Below are 20,561 nucleotides of genomic sequence, written 5' to 3'. Positions count from 1 at the left end.
ATGCGTCCCGAATGATCCTGTGCCAATTCTTTCTGGAATCCTTGATGTGATCTCAGCTGCCTTTTCTATACATGACACAGTGATTGTGGCACCCACTGGTCTAGCTGCGGTCTACAAGGAACCCCCAAAGGGAAGGGCACAGTGAGCAGGGGCATCCGCCTGAGTGACGAGGATTTGAGAGGGCAGGATGGTTGCAGGGAGAGGACTTGCCAAATGCCATGTGTCTGGACTTAGACTGCGTGGTTCAAATTGGACTTCACCCTTTTTGACTTCGTGATCTGGTACAAGCTACATGAAAATCCGTTGCGCTTTTTCTAGTCTGTAAAATCATCCTGAAATGTGCACTAATAACGTGGAGACTATGCAGATGAAATGAAACAAGCTGCATAGAGCACAGAGCTCAGAGTCTGGCCTTTAGGAAGCCCTCAGTAAGGGTTCATGATGCCATGGTGTCTGTCGTCATCCTCTTTATCCTCATCATCACCTTCAGAATCTCTTTGTTGTTCTTAGGGAATAGTTTAGAGGGACTGATTCCCTGCTATCATGGGTGAGATGTCTATGAAAAGGACAACAAGTGGTACACGAAAGCAAAATTTTGAATAAGATTTCTGAGACCCCCAGCACAACCAAGAACAGAAACTGCACAGTCTGCTGAGCAGAGAGTTGCATATTGGTTTCCTCACATCTGCCCACCACACTCTCCTGTTTGTCCTGAGGATGAGGAAACAAACAAGGCTCCCGACCATCCTTCAGCACTCACTTGAAGGGGTGGCCTCCCCCTCCACAGCTGTGGGTATTTCAAGTCGTGTGGGACAAGAGACTGAGAAAAGAAATAAGACACAGAGACAAAGTATGGAGAAACAACAGTGGGCCTAGGGGACCAGCGCTCAGCATACCAAGGACCTGCACTGGCACAGGCCTCTGAGTCCCCTCAGTTTTTATTGATTATTATTTTTATTATTTTAGCAAAAAGGAATGTAGTAGGAGGGCAGGGTGACAATAAGGAGAAGGCCAGCAACGAACATGTGAGCAATAGAATCTATGTCATAATGAAGTTCAAGGGAAGGTACTATGACCGGACGTGTACCTAAGCCAGATTTATGTTTCTCTCCACCCAAACATCTCAGTGGAGTAAAGAATGACAAGGCAGCATTGCTGCAAACATGTCTCGCCTCTCACCATAGGGCGGTTTTTCTCCCATGTCAGAATTGAACAAATGTACAATCGGGTTTTATACCGAGACATTCAGTTCCCAGCGGCAGGCAGGAGACAGCGGCCTCCCTCTCTCTCAACTGCAAGAGGCTTTCCTCTTTCACTAATCCACCTCAGCACAGACCCTTTACGGGGGTCGGTCTGGGGGACGGTCAGGTCTTTCTCATCCCACGAGGCCATATTTCAGACTATCACATGGGGTGAAACCTTGGACAATACCCTGCTTTCAAGGGCAGGGCTCCTTGCGGCTTTCCACAGTGTATTGTCCCCCTGGTTTATTGAGACTAGAGAATGGCGATGACTTTTACAAAGTATACTGCTTGGAAACATCTTGTTAACAAGGCACGTTCTGCACAGCCCCAGATCCCTTAAACCTTGATTTCATACAACACATGTTTTTGTGAGCTTCAGGTTGGGTCAAAGTGGCTGGGGCAAAGCTCCACATTAACAACATCTCAGCAAAGCAATTGTTGAAAGTACAGGTCTTTCTCCGAATGGAGTCTCTTATGTCTTTCCTTTCTACATAGACACAGTAAGAGTCTGATCTCTCTTTCTTTTCCCTACACTCACTGAACTGCCTCTCCCCTCTGCTGGGACATGACCACGGAGAACAGGTCCACTGTCCTCCCTGCGTGGTGCACCATGGAGGCTCAGACTGCGTCCTCAGGGCCGGCAAGAAGACAGGGTGAGACATGAGCCTCCTGATACAGGTGGCGGCTGTGGAGCCCACAGGACTGCAACCTCACACTGCTGGGCTGGAGGCACAGAGCCTCCACAGTATTTACTATTCTGTGGCCTGGGGGGCTGAGGCACAGAGCTCCTCATTAGCCAAAGTCGCCCAAGTTCCCCAACCTCTAAGGATTTCCTCATAATAATGCAAGAAGAAGAAGAGAAAAGTGAGTGTCTATAGAAGCTTTGGGGCTCCTCCTCTAATCAGGAGAAAGCTGGTGTGTATTCTTCGCTTCTTTCTTTTCTTTTTAAACATCCGACTGCTTTAATTTTCATCTTTTATTATCGGAAAATATACCACGTAAAAATATTAAAAATTATAAATATATATAAGTTCATATAGAATGGCCAGTATAAACATTTACAATTTCCACTGTTTTTCAGTTTACAGATTAATGACATTAAGTACCTTCATATTGTTTAGCAACCATCACCGTAGTTGTCTCCGGAACAGTTTTATCTTTCAAAATGGAAATTCCACCCATTCACCAAGCTCTCCATTCCTCTCTCTTGCCCACCCCTGGGGGCCACCTTTCTAGTTTGCAACTCTATGAGTTTAACTACTCTAGACACTTGATAGATAAGTGGAATCATACTGTGTTTAATTTTTTTGTTTTGGAGACAGAGTCTTTCTCTGTCACCCAGGCTGGAGTGCAGTGGCATGATCTCGGCTCACTGCAACGTCCACATCGTGGGTTCAGGCGATTCTTGTGTCTCAGTCTCCCAAGTAGCTGGGATTACAGGTGTGCGCCACCACGCCCAGCTAATTTTTGGATTTTTAATAGAGACGAGCTTTCACCATATTGGCCAGGCTGCTCTTGAACTCCTGACCTGAAGGGATCCGCCTGGCTCAGCCTCCCAAAGTGCTGGTGTTACAGGTGCGAGCCACTGAGCCTGGGCCTGTTTATCCTTTTGGGATTTATTTATTTCACTGACGATAATGTCTTCAAGGTTCATCCATGTTGCGGCCTGCGTCAGAAGTGCCTGTCTGTTTTTTTTTTGTTGTTTTTTGTTTGTTCGTTTGACTTTGTTTTGTTTTGTGTTTCCATGGAGTCTCACTCTGTCGCACAGGCTGGAGTACAGTGGCACAATCTGGGCTCACCTCCGCTTCCCGGGTTCCAGCGATTCTTGTGCCACATCCTCCCGAGTAGCTGGGAATATAGGCACACGCCACCACGCTCATCTCATTTTTTGCATTTTCAGTAGAGACAGGGTTTCACCAAGATGGCCAGGCTGGTCTTGAATTCCTGACCTCAGGTGATCCGCCCATCTTGGTCTTCCAAGACGCTGCGATTACAGGCGTGAGCCACCGCACCGGCCAGAAGTGCCTACCTTTTGAAGGCTGAATAGTCTTCCATTGTGTGAAGGAACTGCAGTGTGCTTTTTCATTCATCTGTCCACGAACCCTTGGGTTGCTTCCACATTGTGGCTTTTGTGAATAATGCTGCTATGAATATGGGTGTACACAAATCTGTCTTCCACTCCTGGCTTGTAATTCTTTTTGGTGGGTACCCACAAATGCAACTGCGGCAACATCCGATCATTCTGTTTCTAATTTTTCCAGTTGACGTCATACTGTTTTACCCGTTCCTTCACGGTTTTACATTCCCTCCGATCAGATTCGGTCATCCCTACTTCCCTCTAGTCTCACCAATGCCTGTTTGTTTATCATATCCATCCTAATGTGTGGTGTCACATTCTTGGTTTGATTTGCGCTTCCCTATGATGAGTGATTTTGAACATCATTTTAGTTGCTTATTGGCCATTGCGATATCTTCTTTAGGAACACATCTACTCGAGTCTTCTGACCACTGTTGATGGGATGCTTTGGGTTTCTTGTTGTTTAGTTCTAGCTGTTCTTTATATATGATGGATATCAGCCTCTTTTCAGATATATGCTTTGCAAATATTTTTCCTAATCCATGGGTTATCTTTTCACTCAGTTCGCCGTGGTTTTTGCTGCACAAAAGTGTCTGTCATTTAGATGTAATCCAAGGAATGTAATTTTCTATTGTTGCCTATGCTTTTGGTGTCATATCCCAGAGAACATTGCCCAATCTGATGTCATGAAAGCATGGCCAATGTTTTCCTTTAGGCGAATGATTCTTTTAGAGCTTGGTGTGAGGTCTTTGATCCAGTTTGTGTTAATTTTTGCAGCTGGTGTGACATAGGGTCCACCTTCATTCTTCTGCATGTGGAAATCAAGTTTCTCCAACACCATTTCTTGAAAAAGCTGTTTTTCCACCAATTAGCTTTCTTACCACTCATGTTAAAAATCATTTGAACATACAGGTACCAAGTTATTTCTGGGCTCCAAAATAAACAAACAACAACAGACAACAGATAAGGTTACAGCATGGCCTGGCGCGGTCGCTCACGCCTGTAATCCCAGCACTTTGGGAGGCCGAGGTGGGCGGATCACGTGAGGTCAGGAGTTGAAGACCAGCCTGACCGACAGGGAGAAACCCCCGTCTCTACTACAGGCGCATGCCTATAATCCCAGCTACTCGGGAGGTGGAGGCAGGAGAATCGCTTGAACACAGGAGGCAGAGGTTGCTGTGAGCCAAGATTGCACCATGACACTCCAGCCTGGGCAACAAGAGTGAAACTCCATCTCAAAACAAAAAACAAACAAACAAAAAAAACCAGCATGACTTCAAGAGCAGAAAGAGAAGAGCTTAAAAACCAGCATAATGAGAAAGTTAGGAAGTTTCTTACCAAAGCATCTGCAAATATTCAAGAACTAAAATTTTCACACTGTACTATCAGACACTAGAATTTACTTATTCCATCTTTCTGTATTTTGGGACCCAATTATCCACTTGTCTTCATTCCCCATCCCACCCCTTTTCTTCCTAGCGTCTGCTAACCACCTTTATACTTTCCACCTTCCTGAGATTCCTTTTCTGTGTAGTTGTGTGATGGAGTCTCTTTCTGTTGCCCAGATTGGAGTACACAGGCACAATCCGGGCTCACTGCAAGCTCCGCCTCCCTAGTTCAAGTGCTTCTTGGGCCTCAGCCCTCCGAGTAGCTGAGACTAGAGGCACGCGTCACCACGCCCGGCTAATTGTTTGTTTTTTCCGTAGAGACGGGGTTTCACCATGTTGGCCAAGCGGGTCTCGAACTCCTGGACTCAAGTGATCCGTGCGACTCGGCCTCCCAGAGTGCTGGGATTACAGGTCTGAGCCACAAAGCCTGGCCAAGGTTTCCTTTTTTCTTCCTACATAGAAGTGAGGATATGAAATATTTGACATTCTGTGCCTGGCTTCTTTCATTTAATATACAGACCTGCAATCTCATCCATTTTGTCTGCAGTGGAGAGGACTTTCTTCCTCTTTAGGCTGAATAATACTTCACTGGGTGTGTATACCACAGTTTCTTCATTGAAACAAATTTCTAAAGAGCAAATATTTTTAAAGTCTCGGAATGTGAAACTTCAGGGATACTGTGCCCATTTTATTCTTTTCTATTTCCCATCTTGTGTATATGCAAGTGTATAACAAAGCAGCAAGTGATGTGTGTATAAATCTATAACTTCAACAAATGTAAAATGTAAATGCTAAGTGGTGGCTGGGCGCGGTCGCTCATGCCTGTAATCTCAGTACTTTGGGAGGCAGAAGCGGGCGGATCACCTGAGGTCAGGAGTTCAAGACCAACCTGACCAAAATGGAGAAACACTGTCTCTACTAACAATACAAAAAAAAAAAAAAGATAGCCAGGCATGGTAGCGCATGCCTGTAATCCCAGCTACTTGGAAGGCTGAGACAGGAGAATTGCTTGAATACGGGAGGCAGAGGTTGCAGTGAGCCGAGACTGTGCCATTGAACTCCAGCCTGGGCAACAAGAGTGAAACTCTGACTCAAAAAAAAAAAAAAAAAAAAAAAGACAATAAGGAAATACAAAATGCGAAGTGGTAAGAAAAAACAGCATAATAAACATTTGTATGGTGTTGATGGACAATGCATTTGAAGATAATATTTGAAGAAATCATACTACAATTAATTTCTGTTCTTATTCATTGGAGCTTGATGCCTCTAAAAACTTCGTCATTGGAACTACCTCTGGTGCTTTAAAAGAAGAAAAAAATCCACATACTCACACAGGTGCAAGGAAATCAGAATCTCAAGTTTTGAGGCCCAGGCCTCACCATGCGTAAGCTCCCCAGGTGATTTGACTCAAAGCCAAGATTGAGGAAGGGCGACATGGATCTCTACACAGAACCTGCCTAAATAGATTCTCTAGAAGCAGTTTATAAAGAAATTCCACATGAACTGTGGAAGAGGATATGAATTTGATGTACAGTATGTACTCACTTAACATCTTTGAAAGTCTCTTGGAAACTTCACCTTGAAGCAAAATTATATATAGTGAAACCACTTATTTTTCATCAACAGTATAACTACACAACTTTGAACAACGAGTTGTGTTGGAGGACCTTCTGTACATTGTTTCCATAAAGTCAGTTTTCAGGGAATTCCAAAACGAAGTGAGGACTTCGTGTATATAAAGTGATGGTTGTGATTCCACCTGGATGACAAGGTTATTGCTCAGAGACTAAAAGAGGCCGCCTAGGTATAGAGGATTCTGTCATGAGGTTTCTGCTAAACCAAGGATCCCAGAATCCTCACCCATTCCAGTTAAAGGCATAACGAAGAAAGCAATATTCACAAAGGAAATGCGGAAAGGAATAAAAGCCATCAAGCCACAAAAATAATGTGACTAAGGGGCAGGATTTGCAGATATAGAGATTTAATGTGGTTACCCTTTCTCACTCACACAAGAAAAAGGATGGAACAGATCATGAGATTCGACTGTTCTGCTGTGCAGCCTCCGCAGGGCACTTTGTATGTCCCTGTTTCTCAGGCTGTAGATGAAAAGGTTCAGCATGAGGGTGACCACAGCGTACATCACTGATGCCACCACACCATTCCTGGGGGGTGGTGACACAGCTGAAGCCAGGTACATGCCAATGCCTGCTCCATAAAATCAGCAAACAGCGGCTAGGTGAGAGCCATAGGTGGAGAAGGCTTTATACTTCCCATCTGACGATGACATCCTTAGAATGGAGGGGAAAATTTTATAGTAAGACAAAAGGATCCCGGAAATGGGAAGAAAACCAAACATAGTACTATCAAAATATATGAATATGCTATTGATGACGCTGTCAGAACAAGCAAGTTTGAGAAGATGAGAGGGGTCACAGACAGAATTAGAGATTTCCACATTCTTGATGCTGGTGAATTGTAACACAATCCAACTGTGCAGCTGGGAATCCAACAGGCTAAGGAAAAAGGACACCAAAACGAAGAAGACACAGAGGTGAGGATTCACGATGACTGGGTAGTGCAGAGGGCAACAGATGGCTAGAAAGCAGTCATAGGCCATTACAGTCAGGAGCATGCCTTCTATACATGCAAAAAGGAGAAAGAAGGAAATCTGTGTCAGGCAGACTGCATGAGAGATGACTCTGCTATGCGCCGGCATGTCCACAATCATCTTGGGAACCGTGGCCGAGGTGAAACCGATGTCAGCCCAGCACATGTTGGAGAGGAAGAAGTACTTGGGGGTGTGGAGGGGGGAGTCAGAGCTGACAGCCAGGATGCTGAGCAGGTTCCTCAACACCGTGACCAGATACATGGACAGGGACAGGGACAGCAAAGCGAGGACCGGCTGCAGTTCTGGATCCTCTGAGAGTCCCAGGAGGAGGAATTCTCAGGCCCCTGTGAGATTCTGTGGCCCTGTGTGTCTTGGACACCTTGAGAAGGAAAGAGGATTGGAAAAATAAAAGATAAAAACCAGCCCTTAATGCTGGATGCAAGCAATTCACAAGGAACATCTTCACACTTGCGGACCATACACCGCCAGCAATGTTTCTCCGTTGTGACAATTCCAAAAATCTCAGAATTATTACGTGATTTACTTTTTTGCTATATGAGGCTTTCAGTACATACTACTTTAGAGAAAAACCACGGAAGAATATTAGAAGACCAAAACTTCATATATAACAAATCCGTGATCTCCGTAAAATACGGCCCTACTCTTTTCAGAAAAAATACAATGCAATGAAAATGTCCTTCTCTCTTTCAGAAAAAGATCTCAGTCTAATTGAAAGAAATTAAGAAGCCGTGAAATACATTCTACTTTATTCTGACACCGTACTACAACTTCCATTGATGTAGAATATGTAAAAGGACGACACAAGAGCAAGGACCCCATTAGCTGAAAACGAAATCGAAACTTATAGTTCTCAATCGGAAGACCTTTTCACATGCCTGTCACTTTTCATATTTATTATCATCCTTCAGTTTTCTGACATCAGTTCTTTATAAAAGTACATGCACACTCAAAAATGGGAGCTGTGTTTCCAAATGAATTGAATCTATAACTCTTGGCCCAGCACCATGGCTCACACCTGTAATCCCAGCACTTTGGGCAGCCAAGGCTGATGGATCATCTGAGGTCAGGAGTTCCAGACCAGCCTGGCCAACGTGGTGAAACCCCGTCTCCAGTGAAAATAAAAAAAAAAAAAATTAGCCGGGCGTGGTGGCGGGTAACCCTAGCTACTCGGGAGGCTGAAGCTGGAGAATCCCTTAGAACATGGAAGGCAGAGATTGGATACCCTGTGATAGGATTTTTGATATCCTAGGGAGATATTGCTCCTGACAGTAGAGTGGGCGTACACCCTGTGATATTATTTGTAATATCCTAGAAAGATATTGCTCCTAATATCACGGTGGCTCTACACCCTGTGATCTTAATTGTAATATCCTACAGAGATCTTACTCCTAATAATACAGTGGGTGTACACCCTGTGATATTATTCATAATATATCACAGAGATACGACTCCTGATATCACAGTGAGTGTACACCATGTTTGTACACCCTGTGATCTTATTTGTAACAACTTAGAAAAATATTACAGCTAATATCAAAGTGGGTGTACACCCTGCGATGTTATTTATTATCTACTAGGTTAATATTACTCCTAATATCACATTGAGTGTACACCATGTGTGTACAGACTGTGAAATTATTCGTAATACCCTAGGAAGATATTTCTCCTCATATCACAGTGGGTGTACACCGTGAGAGATTTTTTTTTCTAATATCCAGCTGGGGAGAGGTTGATATTGCTTCCAATATCACAGAAGGAGTACACCCCCCTGTGATATTTTTCCTAATATCCAGGAAAGGAGAGGATGACATTATTCGCAATATCACTGGGGGTGTACCACCTCCCGCCGGGATATTGTTCTTAATATCCGGAGGTGGAGAGAATGAGCTTACTCCCAATAACACAGGGGGTGTACACCACCCCTGTTTGTAAACACCCCCTATGATATTGTTCCAAATGGCCTGTGAAATAGTAAACGTGACTCCCATTATCGCGGGGGGTGTTCAGCCCTGATGATATTGTTTTCTAACATCCAGGGAAAGAGAGTATACGATTACTCCCAATATCGCAGGGGATGTACACCCTTTTGTGTTTTGTGCCCAATATCCAGGAAAATAGAGGATGATATTACTCCCAATATCGAAGTAATTGTACAGCACCCTTGTGATATTCTTCCTAATATCCAGAAAGGAAAAGAATGATATTACTCCCAACAGCGTAGGAAACGTATACCCACGCTGTGATATCTTTCCCAGTACCCAGATGGGGAGAGGATTATATTACTTCCAATGTGGCAGGGTGTGTACACCCCCTCTGTGATGTCATTGCTAACATCCAGGTTTCGGGAGGACGACATTACTCCCAATATCGCAGGGAGAGTACATCCCCCCGTGACCTTGTTAGTCATTTCCTGGGTGGAGAGGATGATCTTACTCCCAATATCGCAGGGGGTGTATACCCCCCTGTGAAAATCTTCCTATATTCAGAGGGAGAGAGGATGATGTTACTCCCAGTACCTCAGGGGGTTTCTGCAGCCCTGTGATACTCTTCGTAATATCCACAGGGAGAGAGGATGATATGACTCCCAATATCACAGGGGGTGTATACCCCTCCTGTAATATTGTTCTGAATACCCTGGGAGGGAGAGGATAAGGTTACGTTGAATATCACAGGGAATGTACACCCTCCCCCTCTGATACCCTTCCTAGTGTCCAGGGGAAGAGAGGAAAATTTCACTCCCAATATCACAGAGGTAGTACACCCCACCTGTGATGTTGTTCCCAATATGCAAGAGGGAAGAGGATGATACTACTCTCAATATCGCAGGGCTGTTCACATCCCCAGGGACATTTTTTCCTAATATCTAGGGCAGAGACAATTCTATGACAGCAAAGGTCGCAGGGTCTGTACATCCCTTCCTGATATTGTTCCTAATATCCAAGGGGGAAGAGGATGATATCAAATATGAAAGGGGGTGTACATCCCACACCCCTATGATATTGTTCTTAATAATCGTGAGCGGAGATGGTGATATTACTCCAAATATCGCAGGGGTTGTTCACAACCCCCTGTGATATTGTTTCTGATATCCGGGGGGGTAGAAAATCATATTACTTCCAATATTGCGGGCGGTGTATACCCCACCTGAAATATGGCACCGAATATCCAAAGAGGGAGAGGATGGTATTCATACCAATATCGAAGTGTGTGTCCACGCCCCTTGTGATATGGTTTTTAGTATCCAGTGGGCGGGAGGATGATATGAGTCCCAACATCCCAGAGGGTGTATACTACTCCTGTGATATTGTTCCTAACCTCCATAGGGGAGAGGATGATATCACTCCCAATATCTCAGAAGTTGTATATTCCCCGTGATATTGTTCATCATATCCAGGGAGGCGCAGGATGACATTCCATTGAAATTCACGACAGGCCTACACGCACAGTGTGATACTGTTCCTACTATCCAAGAAGGGAGAGGATGATATTACTCCCAATAAAGCAGTGGGTGTACATCACCCCTGTGTTGCTGTCTGTAATATCCGGGGCCGGGGGAGGAGGGGAGAGGATAACATTCCCTCCAATTTAGCAGGTGGTTTGACGTGCCTTGTGGTGTTGTTTTAAATATCCAGCGGGGAAGACAATAGTACTATTTTTGATAGTCCGATTCATCCTCTCCACCTTTCCGGAACTCTGAGGCCGGGAGGCAGCATGCAGGTTCCGTGTGATCCCCAATACCTTTGCCATCTTCTGTATCAAGGCAGCCGAAAACGCAGGCCCGTTGTCTGAACCGATACGTAAGCGCGGTCGAAATCTAGGAATCACATCTCGAAGAAGCACAGGGGTTACTTCACGAGCTTTCTCAGTTCGTGTTGGATAGGCCTCCACCCACCCAGAGTAGGTACGCCCAAGAACTGGTACATACTTGTTACCTCCACACTTTGGCATCTCTGTGAAGTCTACCTAGAGACCTTCAAAGGGGGCTGCTCCATAAGCTCGTATGCCGGGCGGAACAGCTGGACCTTGCCTCGCATCATGCTGTCGGCAGGTAACACACCGCTGCCTCACCGTTTTGGCAAGGGCTGACAAAGGCGAGATGTAGAAATACCGGCCTAACAACTTTTCCAGTGACTCCTGACCTCGATGGGTGGTTTCTTGCACAGCCAGTACAACTGCAGCTCCTAGCAGCTGTGGCACAGCTACTCTCCCATCTGGTAACCGAATCCATCCTTCCTCCATCACTTGTCCTTCCCTCTACCTGGAGAAAGTCCTTTTCTTCTTTAGAAGAAGGAGGGCCAAGATCAGGTGCTTGAGGGAGCACTGATGCCCAGAAGGGGGCAGATGCTGCTTTTCGAGCCTCTGAGTCAGCGCGGGAATTCCCCAAACCCAGCAAGGTGGAAGCTCGCTGGTGTCCTCTGCAATGCCTAACTGCCACCTTGCGGGGTTTCCATACTGCTTCTAATGATTACAAGATTTCCTCTTGATATTTTCTGTCTTTTCCCCCAGAGTTCAATAGGCCCTTTTCTTTCTATCAAGCTCCATGCACTTGAAGGGTTAAAAAGACATACCGAGAATCAGTGTAAATGTTGACAGTCTCACCCTCACTGAGTTCTAAAGCCCCAGTGAAAGCAATGAGTTCAGCTTTCTGGGCTGAAGTGGCCTGGGGCAACGATCTGGCTACAACAACCGTGTCCAGGGTTATCACTGCATACCCTGCACCTCTCTTTCCTTGGGGGTTGAAGAAGCTGCTCCCATCTACGTATAGTTTCCAGTCTACTGATGCCCAAGGCTGGTCCCGGAGATCAGGTCTGCTAGAGTCAATTGAGTCCAACGCTTCTACACAATCAGGCTCGACAGGGCTCTCTGATACCGGCAGCAAGGTGGCGGGGTGTAGGGTTTTGCAAACTTCAATGGTTATACGGGGACTTTCACAGAGCAAAGTTTGGTACTTGGTCAGTCTGGCATTCGTTAGCCAATGATGTTCTTTAGTATTCATTAAAAGTCACCACAGCACGGGAGGCCTTTATGTTCAGGTTTCGCCCAAGAGTCAGCTTATTTGCTTCTTGTACTAGCAGGGCAGTTGCTGCCAAGGCCCTCCAACAGGGGGGCCATCCTTTAGAAATCCCGTCTAGTTGTTGAGAGAGGTAGGCCACCGGCCTCGGCCAGGGCCCCACAGTTTGGATTCAAAGTCCAGCTGCCATCTTTTCTCTCTCTGATGCATACAATGGAAAAGGCTTTGTCAGATCGGGTAGCCTCAGGGCTGGGGCTGCCAGAAGTTTTTCCTTTAACTCATGAAAGACTTGCTGTTGTTGGGATCCACATTCCAAAGTTTCCCGTTCCCCGCCCCATTCGTGACCTCATACAAAAACTTGGCTAATACTGCAAAGTTTGGGATCCACTGTCTACAAAGCCCCACAGCTCCTAAGAATTCTCTCACCTGCTTTGTGCTCTTAGGCTCCGCTAGATGGCAAATGACCTGCTTTCTTTCTGATCCTGGGCTGCGTTCCGACCCCTGTCGGATAGTAAATCCCAAGTAACGTACCTGCTGTCGGCAGATCTGAGCTTCCTTCTTGGACACCTTCTACCCACAGTCCTCCAGGTGCTGGTGTAGGGCATCTGTTCCCTTGGCACACCCGACTTCCGTGGGGTGTCCCAGCAGAAGGTCATCAACCTACTGGAGCAACACGCAGCCTAGGTCTCTGCTGGGAAACTTCTGGAGGTCTCGAGCCCATGCCTCCCCGAAGATGGTGGGGGAGTTCTTGAACCCTTGGGGAAGTCCGGTCCAAGTGTACTGAGTAGTGACACGTGACTCCGGATCTTCCCACTGAAAGGCAAACAACTGGTGCCTCTCAGGGGCTAATCTGATAGGAAAGAAAGCGTCTTTCAGGTCCAAGCAGGTGAACCAGCTGTCCTCAGCTGGCGGCAACCACAACAATGTGGACAAGTTAGGTACTTTTGGATGTAAAGTCAGTGTGGCTTGATGAAGCAAGCGCAAATCCTGTACCGGCCGGTAGTCCTTGGTCCGTGGCTTGGGAACAGGCAGGAGGGGAGTGTTCCATGGAGACTGACAAGGAACAATCATTCCAAAAGTTCTTAGGTGCTTGAGATGGACCTGGATACCTTGAAGGGATTCTCTGGGTACGGGCTCCTGTTTTTGCCTCACCGGCTGGACCCCAGTCTTAACTGGCCAATCCCAGAGGGTTCTCTTCTGCCCGTACTCTTGGCCACTGCTTAGCCAGAGCTGGTCTTCTCTCTTGGCCCGGCTCAGTTCAGAAAAGTCTCCATTCCTCCTCTCGGGGGACCATAAGCGTCATAATGACTCCCATTCCTGGTAACTTTAGCAGCGAAGAGCCGTGCTCTGTGAAAGAGGGAGTGGCTGTGAGCTTGCTGAGCAAGTCCCTTCCCGAAAAGGTCAAGAGACAGTCAGGCATGTACCAAAACTGATGAATGACTTTATGTCCTCCTACACTACAAGTCCGAGGCAAGCAGAAAGCTTGCTTTGCTGAAACCCCCGTGGCTCCGTTGACCTCAATAGTCTTCTTGGATTAGGGGGCGACCGGGGCGGTTACTAGCGAATGTTCAGCACCGCTATCTACAAGAAAGTCAATTCTCCACCCCCGACCGTCATTCTGACCAGAAGTCAGAATGGGGACGCTTGAGCCCGGTCTCCCTCAGTCCAAGAACCCTTCTTCCAGGTTGAGCACGGCCCCTTCCTCCTTTTCCGGGGCCTCCTGCTCTGAGTCACCTTGTTTTCTTTTCAGCTCAGGGCATTTGTTCTTCCACTGTCCTATTTCTTTACAATCAGCACACTTGTTACACTGCAAACTCTGACAGCCAAGCTGAGTTTCTTTCCCAGGGCCCCCCTTCCCTTGCCTCTTTGGGGGGGCCCCTCTGATTGCTGAAGCTGACAAACAGGTCGGCGTGTCGCCGGGCCTGACTTCCATTCTCTCTGCGGTTTTCCTTACGGCTTACTGCATCCCTGTTTACAAACACCTGGCTAGCTATTTCTAGTAATTGGGATGGATTCATGCCTGCAAGCCCAGTCTGTTTCTGCAGTTTTCTTCTCATGTCTTCTGAGCTTTGATGGACTAAAGCCATGTGAATCATGCGCTGATTTTCAGGGCTATCGGGATCAAAGGGAGTATACATATGATAGGCCTCACACATTCTCTCGTAGAATTGTGCTGGACATTCTTCTTTTCCCTGAATGACTTCAGAGAGCTTGTTAACGTTTGTGGCCTTCTGAGCTCCCCTCATTAATCCTTCGAACAGAGCTTCCCTGTCTCGGTTTAGCCTTTGCATATCCTCTCTTTCATGTGGGTCCAAGTGGGGGTCGGTTCCGGGCAACTGGGTCCTTCCATACTATTGGGGGTTTTGATAATCAGCTGCTGCATGTTCCTCTAGCCACGTAGTTGCTGCTTGGAGGACTCTCCGCCTTTCTTCGCTGTTAAAGAGGAAAATGAGCAACTGGGGCCAATCAGCCCAGGTGTGGCTGTGGGTATGGAAAACAGTTTGGAGCAAATCAATTAGGGCTTGTGGATTCTTGGTATAGGGCGGTGAACTGTTTTTGCAGTTGAGAAGGTCGACGCAGGTCAAGGGCTGGTACCCAAAAACACGGCTCTCCACCACATGAGCATTTTCATTTATCCCAGTCTACCGCTGCTCCCTCAGGGGCATTTGTGTCCCCGTTTTGGGTCGTAAACGAGCTGCCGAGGAAGGGGTGGAATGACGCAATGCTACTTACCGCAATTAATAATCTCAATTATTAATTGACACTAATAATTATCAATATTAATATCCCATAATATAATTTTTAAAATCAATACCGATACTAATGATAATTAATATTAAATAGTTATACTAACGATAACAATACATGATTAATATTAATGATTAATGATGCCTGATATTAACTGATATTGATCTTATTCATTAGAGAACAGTAATATTAGCTCCTAATAATTAATATTAATATTAATAATCTGAAAACTTTTTATTAGCAATTATTTTTTAATATTAATATTAATATCGGCCATTCATATTCATGTTCATAAAAAATAAGGGATAATTCACACTAATATTACTCCCTAATACCTCAGTGGGTGTACACCCACCTGTGATATTTCTCCTAATGTTCAGGGAGGGAGAGAGCATGATATTACGTTCAATATCGCAGTAGGTGTACACCCAGCCGGTGATATTGATCCGAATATAATCTTCAGGAGGTGGAGTATGACATTACTCCCAATATAGCACTGGGTGTGCATACACCCGGTGATTTTCTTCCTAATATTCACGGAAGAAGAGAATGCTATTACTCCCAACATCGTAGGAAGGGTACACCCCCGTGTGAGATGGTCCTTAAAAACATTCCAAGGCGGAGGGGGTGATATGACTACATATATGGCAGAAAGTGGACACCCCCAGGGATATTGTTCCCACAATCCTGGAGGGAAGAGGATGATATTACTTTCAGTATCACAGAAGGTGAACAGGCCCACACTGATATTGTTTCTAATTGCAACGTGGGAGAGGAGGATATGACACGCGATATCCCAGGGAGTAGAAACACCGCTGTGATACTGCTCTTAATATTCAGGGAGGAAGAGGATGATATGACTCCCAATACGGACGGCTGTACAATCTCTGTACACCGGGGTGTATACTGGTGGGTGAAACAGTTCATAATCTCCAGAGCGCGAGACGATATTACTCACAATATGATAAACAGGATGTGAGTCCACCGGGGATCCTAAAAAACAGGGTGTCCAGAGGGCCTGGCATTTACACTCCGCATCGCGGGGCGTGCCTCAACGCCTGCGATGGGAGTCCTAAGAGCCAGGGAGGTAAGAGGGGCGTGCTCTTAATCCCCTCATCGATGGGCGTGCCTCAAACCACAGAGATGGGGGTTCTAAGAGCCAGGCGGAAAAGAGGGGCTGGCTCTTACTACAGGCATTACGGGGCGTACCTAACCCCCCTGCGATGGGGATCCTAAGAGCCAGGGGGGCAAGAGGGGCTGACTATTGCACCTCGCATCGCGGGGAGTGCCTCACCCCCCTGCGATGGGAATCTTAAGACCCAGGGAGGCAAGCGAGGCTGCAGGAGACAGTGGCTGTCCTCTCTCTCATCTGCAAGAGGCTTTCCTCTTTCACTAATCCACCTCAGCAGAGAACCTTCACGGGTGTCAGGCTGGGGGCGAGTCAGGTTTTTCCCATTCTCCGAGGCCATGTTTCAGACTGTCAAAAGGGGAGAAACGTTGGAAAATAACCTGCTTTCAGGGGCAGAGGTCCCTGTGGCTTTCCACGGTGCATTGTGCCCCTGGTTTATTGAGACTAGGGAATGGCAATGACTTTTACCAAGTATACTGCTCGTAAACATTTGGTTAACAAGGCACGCCCTGCACAGCCCTAGATCCCTTAAGCCTCGATTTTATACAACACAGGTTTTTGTAAGCTCCAAGTTGGGTCAAAGGGGCCGCGGCAAAGCTACAAATGATCAACTTCTCAGCAAAGCAATTGTTTAAAATACAGGTTTTTTACAAAATGGAGTCTCTTATGTCTTCCCCTTCTACATAGACACAGTGACAGTCTGATCTCCCTTTCTTTACCCTACATCCAAGGGCTTGAACATTTCTTGACTTGTTGGCAATCCAAATCGTTATGTCTCCGAAACAGAGTTGACTGAGGGGACCGCAGGGCTGGGCAGGACCTTTGACTTCGTATACAACCACAGGAGCAAGAAAACCTCAGCCCCACTCTACTAACACGCACCTAGTAAAATTCCGCCAACCGAATCTCACCCACGCTAACACGTGGGGAGCGTTGCTTGCACCACGAGTCCCCATTTGGCTCAACCGCCGATGCCAAGTGTGTGGTTCCAGTTGCGACGGCCCCCCGTGAAGTGGCTTCCGGATGTGCGAATGAACCAGGCAGAGTTTCCCTGGCCAAATAGACCCCAGCAAAGCTGAAGTCAACTCCCACATTTGGGATGTACTTCAGAGGTAAAACATTCATCCCGTCTTCTTTCCGGATGTCTGACACCGTGGTTCTCCCCCTGATCCTAAGAGTAGCTGAGGTAGAGACTCACTGAAAGATCTAGGCAGGGAGATCCCATCATGCACAGGCTCTCTCCATTCTCTGACCTGGGAACAACTCTGAGCAGGATTCCACATCTAGGGGGCCTCGGAACTGAGCGGGATTTTCTGAGACACACCAAATGGCTGCTCCCTTTCCGCCGCTGTTGAGGGTCGTTATCTGGATTATCCAGATCACCTAGAAAGTATCCGTATCCAGAATCAATAAGATCAACTCTCTGCTCCTCTGACAGCAGAAGGAGCAGGACCATAAGGAACCAAAGAGCGTGGAAGGAAACGATGTGACAGGAAAGCTCAGAGAACGGCCACAGGGGGTCGTCAGCAGGCCTTCCCACCTGAATCATGAATAATTAATGAAGCGCAAATCAAAGGGGACTCGAGTTTCAGCAGGAGCAATTCATCCAACGGGAGATCGCCGGAGGGCCAACACGATTGAGAGACTGGGAGCCGGGTGCAGTGTCAAAGGGGACGCGACTGGTTCCAAAGCTCAAGAACACCATGGGGTCACTTGGGCTACGTGAGAAAATGCCCCAGTGTGCTGGTTCATCATTCCGACTCCTGCCTGTCTCTTCCCGTCCAAGGAACATGGACCCTAAGTCGTGCAGCTGCAGATGACCATGGGCAGAATTAGGGGCCGTGGCACAAAAGTTCACCGACACGGGAGTTCCACAGAAGGTGCGGTGGATCTTCGCAAATCCAGAGACATGGCAATGGGACCCAGGGAATTAGAGCCTCACAGGCGTCCGGGACACTTTTCAGGCATAATGCCTGGAGTCGCAAGACGAGCTGAAAAAGGAGCCAGGCACTGAAGGACAAAGCGTTGTTGACTTTCCTCATCTGTGTTTCCCAGTGCGGTCCAATTCACGGTGGTTTCCAAGCGCCTCCTGGAGGAGAAAACACATGAGGGTGCGGTCAGGGTTCTCTGCTGACAGACTTACCTTGGGGAAGAAAGAGAAGCTCTGAAGATGGATCATGGCCGTGACTGCACGTCAAGGAGAATCTCCTTGATGACACTGAGGCCCACGTCGAGATAGACTAAATGTGGTCCAATTAAAAGGTGTCTATTTTACCACATTTTTTTAAAACAAAACAAAACAAAACAAAACAAAAAGATGGAAAAGAAGACAGGGGTACAGGCACCGGTGTTACATGTCTGACGGGGAGCATCTATTCTTCAAAGCTTGCAGCTGTACATGTAGGTTTTAGAATGTCTGTCAGCAGTGGACATGATGTTAGAGTGGGCTGTGCAGATAGACCTTTCCAGGTCACGTAATTGGATTAAGTTAATTGCAATTAAGGTACAGGTAACTGATTAGGTTAGGGTACGTTCCACGTCAGGTGACCAGAGGCAGTATAAAAAGCATCCTGGAAAGCCGAGGTCCCACTCCGCCCCTTCCTCCATCGTCCTGGATGCTGCATCGCTTCCAGCGGGGCTGCTCCAGCACCTGCCCATCTCAGCGCCAGCCGGGGAAAGCAAGTAGACGCGTAATTTCAGGTTAGTTTCACTGAACAATTGTTTTTTTCACGCAATCCCTGAGGGGTGTGGGGGTGGGGGGAAGAGACAAAGGAGGCCGAAAGAAACCGATCACACTGGGGCTTGCTGGTGGGGAAGGATGTGTTCTCGTTACTAGTAATTCTTGCAACAGAAAACGAGAAAACATATCCGTCTTCACGTGTGGGATAAGACCAAGATGGGAATGCGAAAAGAAATGTACTGCAGCATGCTGAATTGGTGGGTAAATGGAAAAAGGACTTTGGAAAAAAGGGTGGTTTGCCCTTCAGCCGTGTAAGACGTCGATACGATGTGGCACTTGTTCCCCGTTTGTTCAGATGAATTCGTGTGGTATGCGTAAAATACCAGAAAAAATAAATAAGTAAAGAGGGGCTGGAGCTAAAGCCAAAAGGTAGAACAGGAAAGACCATCACCTGCTAGTGTGGTAGAGAGGAAGGTAACTTCTCTCTATGAATTTGTGTTTGGAAGTTGCCTAATGAAATGGCCAGAGTAGCGATTCAAGTTGTCACAGGAAGCATCCCTTATCCCTGACTTCAAACAGACCTGCCAAAGGGTGGCGCAAGCCATGCCCTGTGTCTTCGATCATTCTGTCCGTCAAGGGAGATAGAATCACCGTGTCTTCTACCGGAGTGAATCGTGAGAGACCTAAGTCCAGTCTCCAGAATCAGTTGCTTGTTTGGGGTTGAAAGCTCAACTCCCCATACCTAGGCCACGGGCCCTGTGGCAGGTGCGGTTTACTCTTGGACTAGGTAGTCATGGCAGAGGAACACACAGTATCCGAGGATGCACACAGCACATTGTGTTCTACAGATTTGACCGACTGGTGGTGAGGTCTCCTCATGACCACACCGGCAGGGAGTTAGCAGGTGGCTTCCTGTGGGTGTGTGAATATCCAATGTGCTTAACCATCGACATGTGTGTGTTTGTGTGTGTTTCAGGTGACCCAACTGTCCACCCCTGAAAAAGGCGGTCATAAAACCCCCAGGCGACGAAGATGATGGCACGTCGGGACCCCAAATCTTGGGCCAAGAGACTGGTGAGAGCCCAGACCCTCCAGAAGCAGCGGAGGGCCCCAGTTGGGCCAAGGGCTCCCCCGCCCGATGAAGAAGATCCCAGGGTAAGTCTAGCCCTGGATCTCTTGGGTATCGGGGTGGGGGTGGGGACGGGGGGAGGGGGTGTCACACGGTCCTCAGAGACTGGGTTGGATTCCAAAGAGCTCTGTCACCACCACCCAGGTTGCTTTTCCCATCCAAGGTGGGCGTGGCTTGGGACCTTCTCCCCGGCCCGATAGGTCCCTTGAGAGACTCTTGGGGGCAACCTCCCTTTCTACTTAGAGTCCTTTGTAGCCACGTTTGGCTGTGTTGTTGACATCGGGTTCACCGTCGTGCCCCTTGTAACCTTGAGTCCTTCCTTTCAGTGTTGCTCCGTCACGTGGTCTTTGGGAGGGAACATCGTATCCGAACTCTCCCAGCACTTAACGGCCCCCATGCCGGTGTCCCCTCTTTGGAATCCTTATTCAGCTCTGAATTCACAATCCGTCCCAATGTGGACGTGGGATCGCTGCCTGTGGCTTCAGCTCACTCACCGACATCACTTCCTTTCCACCCACAGCTCAAG

The 20,561-nt window shown here is 47.2% G+C and overlaps 1 protein-coding gene across 1 annotated transcript; it reads right to left on the bottom strand.

Annotated features, from left to right (window-relative positions):
• Window positions 1-6,767: 6,767 nt before the first annotated feature.
• Window positions 6,768-9,808, bottom strand: LOC129135852 (olfactory receptor 7E24-like). Its single transcript, XM_063816133.1, has 2 exons — window positions 9,571-9,808; window positions 6,768-7,628 (listed from the first exon to the last, which is right to left on the bottom strand). The coding sequence occupies exons 1-2, from the start codon at window positions 9,743-9,745 to the stop codon at window positions 6,928-6,930; spliced, it is 876 nt and encodes a 291-aa protein (XP_063672203.1). The 5' UTR covers window positions 9,746-9,808; the 3' UTR covers window positions 6,768-6,927.
• Window positions 9,809-20,561: the final 10,753 nt, after the last annotated feature.

Source organism: Pan troglodytes, chromosome 7 (genome assembly GCF_028858775.2).
Source record: "Pan troglodytes isolate AG18354 chromosome 7, NHGRI_mPanTro3-v2.0_pri, whole genome shotgun sequence".
Lineage (NCBI taxonomy): Eukaryota > Metazoa > Chordata > Mammalia > Primates > Hominidae > Pan > Pan troglodytes.
This window is presented reverse-complemented; position numbering and strand designations above follow the sequence as displayed.

Bases quoted from the DNA above. Each gene is read 5' to 3' on its own strand.
- LOC129135852 (XM_063816133.1), bottom strand. From the start codon at position 9,745: ATGACTAACAAGGTCACGGGGGGATGTACTCTCCCTGCGATATTGGGA. The intron at 7,629-9,570 runs GTATACGTTTCC...TGGGACTCTCAG, and splicing joins GGAAAGATATCACAGCGTGG to AGGATCCAGAACTGCAGCCG.